The 12,921-nt window shown below is 35.4% G+C and overlaps 1 protein-coding gene across 3 annotated transcripts in view; it reads right to left on the bottom strand.

Moving 5' to 3' along the window:
* Window positions 1-2,341: 2,341 nt before the first annotated feature.
* The window catches only part of LOC129262526 (uncharacterized), a 44,085-nt gene continuing 33,505 nt past the window's right edge, over window positions 2,342-12,921 (bottom strand). The window contains exons 14-20 of one of the 3 annotated variants that reach the window (XR_010293595.1): window positions 11,424-11,559; window positions 9,994-10,198; window positions 8,749-8,921; window positions 7,301-7,426; window positions 5,606-6,785; window positions 4,580-5,524; window positions 2,342-2,995 (exon numbers count right to left, since the gene is read on the bottom strand). Coding sequence is in view for 2 of the 3 variants with exons in the window: in XM_064099683.1 (XP_063955753.1) it covers window positions 6,090-6,785; window positions 7,301-7,426; window positions 8,749-8,921; window positions 9,994-10,198; window positions 11,424-11,559 (1,336 nt within the window). In the remaining variant the exon portion in view is untranslated. Of the gene's footprint in view, window positions 2,996-3,655; window positions 6,786-7,300; window positions 7,427-8,748; window positions 8,922-9,993; window positions 10,199-11,423; window positions 11,560-12,921 lie in introns of those variants that run through there. The other 2 variants (XM_064099683.1, XM_064099684.1) reach the window with 2 other exon arrangements.

Genomic DNA, 12,921 nt, shown 5'->3' with positions numbered 1-12,921 from the left:
TCCAGTCTCTTAAACTTTAAGGCCAGTTGCCCAATTGGCAACTGGTTTCAATTGGAACCATGGTTGTTCCAATTTCCCTTTGAAAGCAGTAGGCCAACTGGTTTCAATTGGTTTTGCTCTAATTGGTTTCAACTGGATTTTGGTCCTGGGAGGGCCAAGCATGGTGTAGAATAAAATTGATATAGTGAACCAAAGCGGTTCATACACTTTGGTCTTGGACTATATCTGATAATTACATAGTGAATATTAACTGTTGAAGTCATCTCTGCCATGTGTGGTGGCCTCATTCTCACAGTCCCATAGTCATCCCTATTTTTGTTTTCTTTCTTAAAGGTCAAGCTGTCCACCCCAGAAATGTGAATAAATAAGGAAAAATCAAACCAGTATAACACTGAAAATTTCATCAAAATCGGATGTAAAATAAGAAAGTTATGACATGAAGTTTCGCTTATTTTTCACAAAACAGTGATATGCACAACTCAGTGCCATTAAAGGACAAGTCCACACCAACAAAAAGTTGATTTGAATAAAAAGAGAAAAATCCAACAAGCATAACACTGAAAATTTCATCAAAATCGGATGTAAAATAAGAAAGTTATGACATTTTAAAGTTTCACTTAATTGCACAAAACAGTTCTTTGCACATCCTGGTCAGTATGCAAATGTGGAGACTGATGACATCATCCACTCACTATTTCTTTTGTATTTTATCATATGAAATATTCTAATTTTCTCCTAATTGTCAAGTGAAACAACGATTCCTCCCTGAACACGTGGAATTAGCATTGTTTAATACTATATGGTTCAGTCAAGTTGGTCCTTATTGTCAAATTTGTAAAAAAATTAAATATTGTATAATTCAAACAACAAAAAACAAAAGAAATAGTGAGTGATGGACATCATCGACTGAATCATTTGCATGTCACTGAATTGTGCATATCACTGTTTTGTGAAAAATAAGCGAAACTTTAAATTGCAATAACTTTCTTATTTTACATCCGATTTTTATATTGTCAGTGTTATTCTAGTTTGATTTTTCTCTATTTATTCAAATCAATATTTTTCTGGAGTGGACCAGACCTTTAAATGATACAGTCCATGATGTCCCCCATTCACTATTTCTTGTTTTTTATTGTTTGAATTATACAATATTCCATTTTTTTTTTTACACATTTGACAATAAGGACCAACTTGAATGAACCAGATAGTATTAAACAATGCTGATTTCACATGTTCAGGGCGGAATTTATTGTTGTTTCAGTTGACAATGAGGAGAAAATTAGAAAACTTCATATTTCATATAATAAAATACAAAAGAAATAGTGAGTGGATGACGTCATTAGTCTCCTCATTTGCATACTGACCAGGATGTGCATATAACTGTTTTGTGAAATAGCGAAACTTTAAAATGTCATCATGATAACTTTCTTATTTTACATCCGATTTTGATGAGATTTTCAGTTTTATGCTTGTTGGATTTTTCTTTCTTTATTCAAATCAACTTTTTGTTGGGGAGGACTTGTCCTTTAATCTTTTCCCACTCCCTCCTATATTCAAAACTGAATATTTGCTTTCTCTTTTTCCCTCCCTCTCCTCAGGCCCTACTATTTTCCTCTCAACCTTGAGAATTTATAAATTATTGAATAATAAAAGTCTGAAATATGGAGAAAAAAAGTCAACTGGGTTTTCTATCGAGTCATGTATCAATTGAGTCAAAATGTATTTAATGTATTCGTAGTTCCATACTTCAATATCTTGTAATGTCTTTAACAGATATATCTTCAGGGCCCAGTGGAAGCTCAATTTGTTGAAATATATATGCAGTCTTGCAGTTCAAAAGTTATGCACTTGCAAGTCTGATATTCACTCTAAAACATGATTTCAGTATTCATAATAGTCACCAATTTCATTCAGAAAAAACAACAATAAAAAACAAAATCAAAGGTGAAGAAAGTACAATAACATCAGAAACCCCCCCCCCCAAAAAAAAAAAATCTGCTGTACTGAATTGAATTGGATCATAGGTTTGATTTCATGCATAAATAACATAGTTAATGATACACATGTAATTTTTCAGAGGAAAGACTGAAAAATGCAATTTTGTACATAACATCAAGAATGGGAATACTGTCTGAATACCATCACCAATATGCTTTTTTATGCTCCCTACCCCCCCCCCCCCACTGTCAGAGATACAGTACTCTCAATAGTTAAACCAAATAACCCAGTAGAGTAAGGGAAAAGGGTAATAATAAACAAAGGAAGAAGTAAAATAAATAGTATATAATATTAATTCTCTTGATATACTTAATCAAGCCTGAAAATACACAAACTCTTCAGATATTTCTTTTTTAGTTTGGCTTTTATTCAAATGTGCAAAATACACACTTAGTATGGATGACATAAATAAATTTCAAAGTGAGCAGTAAGTGGTTCATCAGACCTCCACAATGTAAACTGATTATAAAGGAATAACATAACATTACTGAACCTTCAATAAGTTAGATTTCAAACAATAATAATCCATGTGAATACATCCTAGGCTCAAACTCAACTAATGAAAATTAATCAGTAGGGTACTAAACGGTCATTGATGGTTGACTGCTTTAAAAAAAAAACAATTGTTTCAAAATATCTGCAATTTTTGTACTCAACTTGAAAACTATAACCTTACAAATTCTGAATGGTTTACTTTTGTTTTTTCCATTTTTTCTAGCATACTCACTAATGCATCGGACAGAACAATCAAATTTTTTCACAGAAGTTGGTCAATGACTGCTCATACAATCACAACATTGGCATAGGCACACTCCTGCAAAATGATTTTGCTTACAATCTTTTCATGAACAATATGGTGTCTTAATAAGGAATTATTCTTTGAGTTAACAAGCTACTGGAAAATGTTATTTTTAATCAAGATGAATTAAAACAAAAATTCTGTTACTAGTTAAACTTTAAACTACATTTGACTACACAAAGAACTAATTCATGTTTACTTTCATACATGGGTGTCGATCAGTATTCTTGGTTGGGGGGGATGATGACACAAAAGTTCTTGTGGATGGGGATCTTTCAACATTACCCCCACTAAAATCACAAGTTAGGATATTTGGGAGTGATTGATATGCATGGTGTTCTTGGAAATTCCTTCATTGTTGTAGTGTCCTGTACTTATATAATTTTTTTTTTAATTCAATTTGTGTTACAAGTAAGCCTATTCTAAACTCATACGAAAGAAAAAATGACAAAAATTATCTGGAACATGTACATAGTGATCTGTTGATTGAGCATGATGTATACACAGGGGCATCGATCCATTTTGCAGATTGGGGGGGGGGGGGGCAAAATCATGAATCAATGTTCCAAAGACGCTCGATCATATAAAACGAACAAACTCACCCACACACCCCCACACATAGGCCTATATTTTATATATATATATATATATATGAATCATGAGAAAGAGACACATATCTCAACCTCACCAACAATGCGAGCGCGAAGCGCGAGCTGAAAATTTTTAGTATGACATGAAAACAGGAAAAATGTACCTGTTTAGGTTTGCTTGTAGTAACTCATGAGGAGCATAGATACATGTATCTCACTAGAGAGCGAGCTAAAATTTCTTTATATTCTGACGTGAAAGCTTGATATTCTAAGCACTTTTGGTACCAATGATTAAGATGGTTATCTAGAAGAACAAGAGATGCGAGCGCAAAGCGTCATCTGAAAATTTTAATATTTCGATCTGGACAAAAAGACAATTTAATGGACGCTTTTAATAAAGAATAAGATACATATCCAACAAAAGATTATTGCAAATCGAAGCGGGAGTTCTTTTGAGGTATAGAACTGAAAACGGGACATTCTATTCACCTATTTAATCATGAAAAGTATGGGGTTTTGGTACAGAAATGATGCGAGCGCGAAGCGCGAGCTGAAAATTTTATATTCCGATCTGAAAAGCAGACATTTTGAGCACGATTTTAGATCAAAATCGAGTTGGTATCTTAATCTCGCTTGCTGGTTTCAGTGTAGCATTACAATCTTATTTTATTTTTAGTTGCACATGCGGAATTATTGGTGGGGCTATTACTCTAATAGCTATATGGTCATTCCTTAGACGATTTATCTTGCCACCCTTTTACTCCCGTTTGTTTTTCCACCCTTTTGAATTAATTGATTTATTAAAATTAATTAATTCACCACTGGTGGGATGGAACACCCTATCAACAAAAGTTTTTTTTCGTTGGGGTCCTTTTATGTCATGTGTTAAAAAATATCATATACATAAACATTTCATTCTTTTTCATCTTGAACTTCCACCCATCTGTTTAAAAGTCCTGAAAAAGAATGTTTTCATTTAATAACAATATACACAAATTGCGAGGGAAACAAACTGATTGATGGCATACTATAATCATCACTATAATCATCATGATCAAACTTTTCATTTTTTCATCATCATTATTATAATTTTTCTACCCTAAATTATTGGGGGGGGGATGATAATACAGGCCATCCCCCCACTTGAAATATTGGGGGGATATATCCCCCCCATCCCCCCCATAATCGACACCCATGCTTTCATATAAAAACATTGTCTCTTAAAGCTGTAATTATTTTAGAGTCTTGATAAATGTATCTGATTTACATATGGTTCATCAGTGGTTCTATAACAAAAAGTAGTTATTATAACTGACATTGCATGAGAAGAGTTTAGTAAGAGATGGCCGACCAATGCTGAATTAATTATTTTATCAGGGACCCGTTGCAGAAAGAATTGCGTTTAAACGCAAGTCAAAAAATCAATCGCAAGTCCCAAATGCGCACTGTTGATTGGTTGAAAATCAAGTTGCGATTGATTGCAACTCTTTCTGCAACGGGCCCCAGGCCTTGGATACTCAATATCTTAAATTAATTTTTTAGACTGACAAAACACCATTTAGGTTTGACCTTCTGTAAGTAAAGTAGAGGGCCTGATTATCCTGGAGTCTGTTTCACAAAGAGTTACAACTATCGTAAATTTGCAATCATGGCAAGTACCATGGTAACAGGGCTCAGCAGCCAATCATAATGAAGGTAACTATGGTAGTTGCCATAACAGTAAGTTAGAGTAGTTGTGACTTTTTGTGAAACATGACCCTGAACTGACTGATGTCAGTGGAAACAAAAATTGCATTTTATATTTTCTTACTTGTGCCTTGGAAAAGAAAAATTGTAACTTGGTCTACCCCTGCTTTGTTTACTTTTAAATTGGTCTCATTAAAACAAGTGCAGGGTAGACCAGACAGCAATTATATCAACTTGAAAGAAGACCAAATTGGTTTAGCCCAAGTGGTTGAATACAACCTTTGATAGAGTGGCAAGAGGTTACATTTGCCTCCTATTATTTGTAGATATAGTCTATTCCTACTTAGTTGAATGCTAATTCAGTCTAAAATCCAGAAGTTAAAATTTCAAATTCCTTAACTAATTATTTTGCAGCTTGAAATAAAAATTTGATTAAAGATCATCAATATCACTAATATACTCACTGATGAAGACCTTTTTTCTTTTTTTAGCTTGTCAAAGTAGATATTAGATAAAAAGGTTATAGCTTAACTTGAAATTAGACAGAATGGTAAATGACAAGTATATCAAATATTCAAAGGATGAACTAGGCTCAGACCATGTCGGATGAGACCAAATCGAAGACAAGCAGGTGTCGACCAAACAGCAATTTACTGTAGGCAAAACGTAACTGAACTGAAATCTTGAATGCAAGAATGAGGTTCAAGTATAATGCCCTTCAAACTTCATTTCAATTTAATATTTTAAATTTTTTGGGTACTGGTATCAGATAGACATATAAAATGTTATAAACAGCCTCATCTAAGCTAAGAATCCAATGATCTTTTTTGGCATTAAACTGATTTTAAGTGAACTGAAGATTTGAAACTACAGGATTAGTGTTTGAGTTACATACATGCTTCTTGATGTCATTTTAAAAAAAAAAAATACTAAATTTCTCTTAAATTACTTAGTAAAAATGAAAAAATGAAAAATAAACACCGAGTTAAATATGGACTTCTAGCATTAATGTTAAACTAAAATCCCATGGCATGGCTTTTCTTCTTCAAAGACTTCTTTGGCTTTCTCAGGAAACTGATCAAATTAATATTCTCTACAGGACTTTCATTGGGTGAGTTGGTGTCAAAGTTGTATTGCCGCTGCTCACTCCTCTCCTGCTGCTTTGGCTGGTGCTTCTGATATTGTCTTTCAGTGTCTACAGAGGAGAGTGAGCATGGACTTTCTGGAATGTCCCGATGGCTTGGGAGCACATGGGGCCGATCCTCAGCAGCCATCGCTGAATGTCCTTGTGTTTGTGCGGTGTCCCAGACATTGGGAGACTGTGCTTCCGTATCCCCGCTCAGCATCGCACTCTCTGCATTGGACACAGGTAACCTGTCCTGTTCCCCTGCAGTATCCTGGACCCTAGGACACTGTCCTTCAGCTTCGATTCCATCGCTCAGCATCACACTATCTGCTTGGGATGACGGTAACCTATCCAGGACAATGGATACCTTTCTTGGTGTCAAGGCTTCCTGGACTGCCGCTGAATCAGGGGTCCTAGGTTGGTCAGGCAAAGGCCTAGATGGAGCTTGAAGCTGCATCTTTGATGAAGTTCCCTCTCGATGATTTGTTGATGCAGGACTGCCTGCATTGGAAATCTTTTGGAGATGTTTCACAGGAGTTTTCTTTGGAGTTTTCTTTTCCTCTTTAATGAGTTTACGTGCCCCTCTCTGAAAAAAAAACAAAAAGAAGAAAAAAGGAAAGGCAAATCTAGTTACACAGTCTAGAGGATAGAATAGATCTCATTTGCTTCAAATTATAAGGTAACTACATAATTGGCAAAAGTTCTGCTCTGCTATCCAACACAATTTATTTATCCCAATTATACTGGAAATTATGTTCTTCAAAATATTATGTACTTGATACTACAAATAGTAATCATGAATCGGTATCTTTGAAAAACATGGACACTATTACCTGAGAATCAAACCAAATAAAAATACATACATTTGACCATTGAAATAAATTCATTGCTCACAGAGTTATCTATTTTTGTGTAGACTAATGATTCAACTTCTGTCCTTTCAGAACTCTTTTCCCCTTTTAAAGAAATAACATCAAATTTTGTTGAAATGGACTTCCCATTTAACACCAGTCTTCAGAATAGGGGTCAAATCCACCTGTTTGACACTACCTTGAATACAATTTTACACTATTCCGGCTGGCTGATAAAGCCATGTCTTACCTTAGAACTTGTTTCCCCATCTGCATACCACATGTTCCATAGTCTCTTTCCGAGCGTACAACGTTCTGCGTCAGTCTTTTTTACACTTCTCAGATGCAACACTGTTGGGTATTCTGTTTTCTTCTGCTGAATGAATGCATAATAAATATATAATCAATTAATTTTCGTTTAATGTGAGCTATTAATTAATTCTTCCTGTTCAGTAAAACCGTAATGCCTTTCTCACACATTTTACATTACTTTTTATTCTTTCATTGCCATTTAGCAGATTTTTGAAAATGGTTACAAAATAAGTGAAAAATATGATTTTTGAATGTGTGCAGTAAACACATCTAACTTCTAAAATTGACAAGTAATGAACTTTTACTTTTGACCTTGTGACTCCAAGATCAATTAAAATCACTGCAACTTCCAGATGCACACATGAGAAAAATCTCCCTAAAATTTATTTACCGTGAGAACAAGATATCTCTATATGCATGTAAAATCCCCTTTTACTTTAGACCTTTCAATTTCGAACCTACGTGTAGTACCTAATCATATCATCGTTACTCACATGCATAAATTAGCAAAATTTAAAGTTGATCTCTCAAAAATTTCTTCAATTAATAAACAGCGAGAGAAAAATATGAATAATGACCATCTGTGATCTTCTATCTTGATACATCCAAGCTATTTACATCAATTTGGCTTTGGTCATATGACCTGAAACTCACACAGGATGTTCAGTGACACTTGATTGCTCTTATGTCTAAGTTTCATGAACTAGATCCATAAACTTTCAAAGTTATGATGGCAATACAACAAATACCCCCAACAGGACCAAAGTTCATTGACCCTAAATGACCTTTGACCTTGGTCATATGACCTGAAACTCACACAGGATGTTCAGTGACACTTGATTGTTCTTATGTCTAAGTTTCATGAACTAGATCCATAAACTTTCAAAGTTATGATGGCAATACAACAAATACCCCCAACAGGACCAAAGTTCATTGACCCTAAATGACCTTTGACCTTGGTCATATGACCTGAAACTCACACAGGATGTTCAGTGACACTTGATTGTTCTTATGTCTAAGTTTCATGAACTAGATCCATAAACATTCAAAGTTATGACGGCAATACAACAAATACCCCCAACAGGGCTAAAGTTCATTGACCCTAAATGACCTTTGACCTTGGTCATGTGACCCAAAACGCAGGAAGAATGTTTAGTGATACACCATTGCCCTTATGTCCACGTTTCATGAACTAGGTCTATATGACATTTCAAAAACTTAACCTTGATTAAGATTTGAATGTTGACATTGCCGCCGCCGCTGTCAGAAAAGTGGTGCCTTTACATGTACATTTGCTCTGCTATGCAGGCAAGACAAAAATTTACTTTGCAAATCTGGTTCACTGTCGAGAAGAAAACTGAGCAGAACACAGGCAAAGATATTTACCCTTGGCAGAGTAAGAATACCCCTTGGAAGGCCCTCAGATGGATTAAGGGTGCTAGACTGATCTGCCGTCAATCCACACTGCATACAAGAGAAGCTTCCTTGGCGTGACTTGACCATTCCAGGTTGGCACATACAGCAGCCCCCAGACTTGCCTTTCAAATGTTTCCCTATTTCTGGGACATACAAAAAAAAAGAAATATGAACAAAGCAATAGCAAGACTGTGTCTTGCCCACCTTAACTACATAACAAGAAGATCTCCCCAAGTACATCCCTAACAAAGTATGATTTAACATAAAAGTCTTGAAGGTTAAACTTAAATGTCTGACTTCAAATGACCTTTTAACTCACCATGTGACCCTCAGACATCATCGCAACACCATGGTACCCCTTGTGCATGAATGACAAACATTTCATTGAAAAGAGACAATGGTTCAAAGTGATTTTTCTCAAACCAGTCTTGAAGATAATTTCTTTAAACAAATGACCTTTGACCTCATCATGTGACTGCCAACAGCACTGAAACACGATGTTACTCCCAGGGCATCAATCATGCAAGTTTGGTTGCCATTGGACCAACATTTGCCAGTTATGAGTTATATGAAGAGTCTAGCAGATACTCTTATGACAATGTGACCTCAAAATGACCTTTGACCTCACCATGTGACCTCTAACAGCACTGCAACATGATGGTATCCAGAGTTCATCTTTCACCCAAGTTTGGTTGCCATTGGACCAGCAGTTGCCAAGTTATGTGTCATAAGAGAGCCTTGCCTGTAACTAACATTTTGAAACGGATGTACGACAAGCTACAATGTGATCTACCTATGACCGTACCAATTTCTATGCCGAGACAAATTAATTCAAATCATTTCATTAAGTATCTTATATCTTCATCTGAATACCATGGACTGTTCTTTTCCTTACACAAAATATTCAAGATCTATTTCTGAATGAGATCCAATGCCGATGCATACTTTTCCATGATATACTGTACCTCTTTTACTCTCTTACTTTCGTAATTCCTCTCTAGTTTTCGTAAAAAAATACTATTATTTTTTTAGGAACAGTTGGTAACTGATTTTTTTAATGTATTGATTGTTCTTTTTTAATTGTTTATATATTGTATGTATTATTATGCCTTTTTAATGGATGTGAATAAAGAGAATTTGAATTTTACTTTGAACTATGCATTCAAGTCAGATATGGTGTCCTTGTAAAAATCTGAATGACAATTTCTTAAATACCTTTCAGAATCTTCTTGGTCTTCATCTTCTTGAGGGAGATTTCACACTCCTCCTTCCTGTCGCTTGCAACAACGAGCCTGTCGATGAAATCCCTGCATTTCCTCTCGCAATGTTCACTCAATTTGTCTCTCTGCAGCGACTCGGCAAACTCGTCATCGTCGCTTACTTTCAGGACTTGCTGGTAGACATCTCCAGCTTCAGAGATCTGACATAATGGAGAAACAATTACAGACAAAATGACAAATTATCTTATTAGAAAAAGAGATTATGAAAATGGTGATATGGATCTAATCATGTGATTGGCTGAAATCAAACATGTGACCAGTCATTTATTTTGGCTTACACAAAAATTTGCTACTGAATTGGTACAAATAACTAGAGCTATCAATGACTTATAATTTTGAAATTATGGTGATTTTTAAAATCTGCTCCTGAGACAATTGCTCTAGGTGTTAATTCATATAAGATATAGGGTCAGGGATGCAATAGGGTTTTCTGTCAGATTTAGGGGAAGTTTAGATATACAGGCCCGTATTCTGAAGTCAGGTTTAACTTAGACCACGGTCTAACTCTGAGCTAAAATTATGGGGAGCCAAAAAAAAAAATGTTTTTATTGTATATTTCTTATGTTAACTATTTTAATTTGTTTGGCTTTCATAATGAAGAAAAATACTTCAGTTATCATTCCCAAACAATTAAGAACAATTTGGGTGTCATATGAGTTAATATATGGAATGTGTACTGTTAGGGATTTGTGCCCTAATTGGCTCTCCATAGTTAAAGCACAACTTTAAACCAGGGTTTATTTAAACCTGGGTTCAGAATACGGGTCACAGGGTATAGTGTTAAAACCAGGATTGAAGTTAATCATTCGATTCGTGTTTGGAATTTATGGCAGAGCAATTGTCACCGGAGCATATGTCATGAAACCGGTTTTTCATATAACCACAGTCACACTCATTTTGCTCTAGAACCACATTTACACACATTGGTTTCCTTTGAAACAATCCAAACGCCCTCGGCTATTCCTTGTGCATGTTAGAACTGTTCCTAATGTACTTTGTCAATGTAATTCTTACTAATGCCTTCAAGGATACATATTATTCAAATATTAATTCCAAAAGGGGCTATGTGTATGCTCATTTATTTCATAATCCTGCATTCTTGCTTTTTTAAAACTTGATAAGGGAAATATTGGCAAATGATCTCCAATAACTGAGTATGGGAATGTAAGAATGCTCCAAGTCCATCTCTAGGCCATAAACATGGGATATTGTTGCTTATACATGAGCCCATCTTGTGTGTAATATATATTTGGGAATTGCATCAAAAAGTGCCCAAAATGAATGAAAACCTTACCAAAATCCTCACTGGACAAATCCCCAAATCAGTCAATTGCTTAATTCCTCGAAATGAACTACCATTCTCACCTGAAACACTGTGATTGTTTGTTTCTGATCATCCTCTATCTTGGCTGCACACAAGCCTACTAGAGGTTGAGAGATTCTCTCCCTGATCAGCTCCTCATCTCGACTTGGAATGACAGACATCAAATCAAACCATGCACTGGAATAGATAAAATGATTTATATAACATTGATGACAATGATAAAATGACATTAATGGCAATAATTATGACAAGCAATGTGATGATATAATATATATTTTGCAAAGGGACATTGATTCCATTGACCATTACTCCAAAACAAATGTCTGAGAGTTTAATAGAGGAAATAGTAAAATGTCTTGTCAATAAGGGCTATTGTTTGATTATAATTTTTTTAAACAAAACTACAGATCTTGTATTATGAATAATTGCTGTATAAAGATAAACTTGAGCGGTTGCAGCAAGCAATAATTCAATTAGAAAGTCTTTAAATTGAAGGTTGTTGTCACATTATCACAGATCTGCAGTGTGTTCCTAAAAAAATGTAAACAAGGTTCTAAGGTCAGCTATGTCAAGAACATAGTTTATTCTTTTGATTTCATTACTACAATATGAAGTAACTCGTAAGCTTTAATTTGACATCATGCTTGCCCCAACAATGCCATTGGTCACAGAGTTATGGTCCCTTGAAGGTGAAGGGTACATATTCTACTTTTCCAAGTTTTGGGTTGTAAGGTCCGAAAACATCTTTCCTGTAAGTTTTTGTTATTATCCAAGATTTTTTCACAGCATTTTCAATGAATGCTATCCCCTGTGCTAACGTTATGCGAGTGAATGTAATAAAAAGCCAGTATCTTGCTGCAATCTCTGTATGACTTGCAAGTATGTTTTCGGCATGAGATCAATGATCTTTGTCGTGATCCTGCAATAATTCGGTGGATTCACAATATGGTGCACCATCTACCGGTTGAAGCGGACAAGCCAAATTTCTAACTTTGGGGTAAACATCGCACGTAGGTGCAGGCAGCGCAGTGTGTAATGCTTAAAAAATGAAAACAATTTGGCAAAAGCGGAGGAAGAATTCACTGAAGACGGTTTAAATTTAGCAAAGAAATATGCGGCAAATTTCTCTCCCTCCTCCTGAACCCTAGTAAACAGCATATGCAAGCCAGTTCATCCGTAGCGGCCAAGGCAGCATAATCGTATGCATGCACAAGTTATAGCACGCAACAGATGTCAACCTTTTCCCATGAGGCAGTGCAAATTTCGGCCTGTCTGCTGTAACCAATAGATGGCGCACCGTATTGTGAATCCACCGAATTAGAAGAGCAGTACATGAAAAGTAGCATTCAGTTTTTTTTCGTCAGGAGAGGTGGAAACGCCATAAGGCAGAGAATTGCAGCTAGACAGTGGATGTATAAATAACAGTCACAAAAAGTTTTTACCCTGGCTTTAGCACGTCTACCCTGATCAAGTAATCCATGAGTTGCTCTCTATATTACAACAATAAATTAGAATTGAAAGGGAACTGCCACATTTGTT

Source organism: Lytechinus pictus, chromosome 5 (genome assembly GCF_037042905.1).
Source record: "Lytechinus pictus isolate F3 Inbred chromosome 5, Lp3.0, whole genome shotgun sequence".
In the NCBI taxonomy this organism is placed as follows: Eukaryota; Metazoa; Echinodermata; class Echinoidea; order Temnopleuroida; family Toxopneustidae; genus Lytechinus; species Lytechinus pictus.
This window is presented reverse-complemented; position numbering and strand designations above follow the sequence as displayed.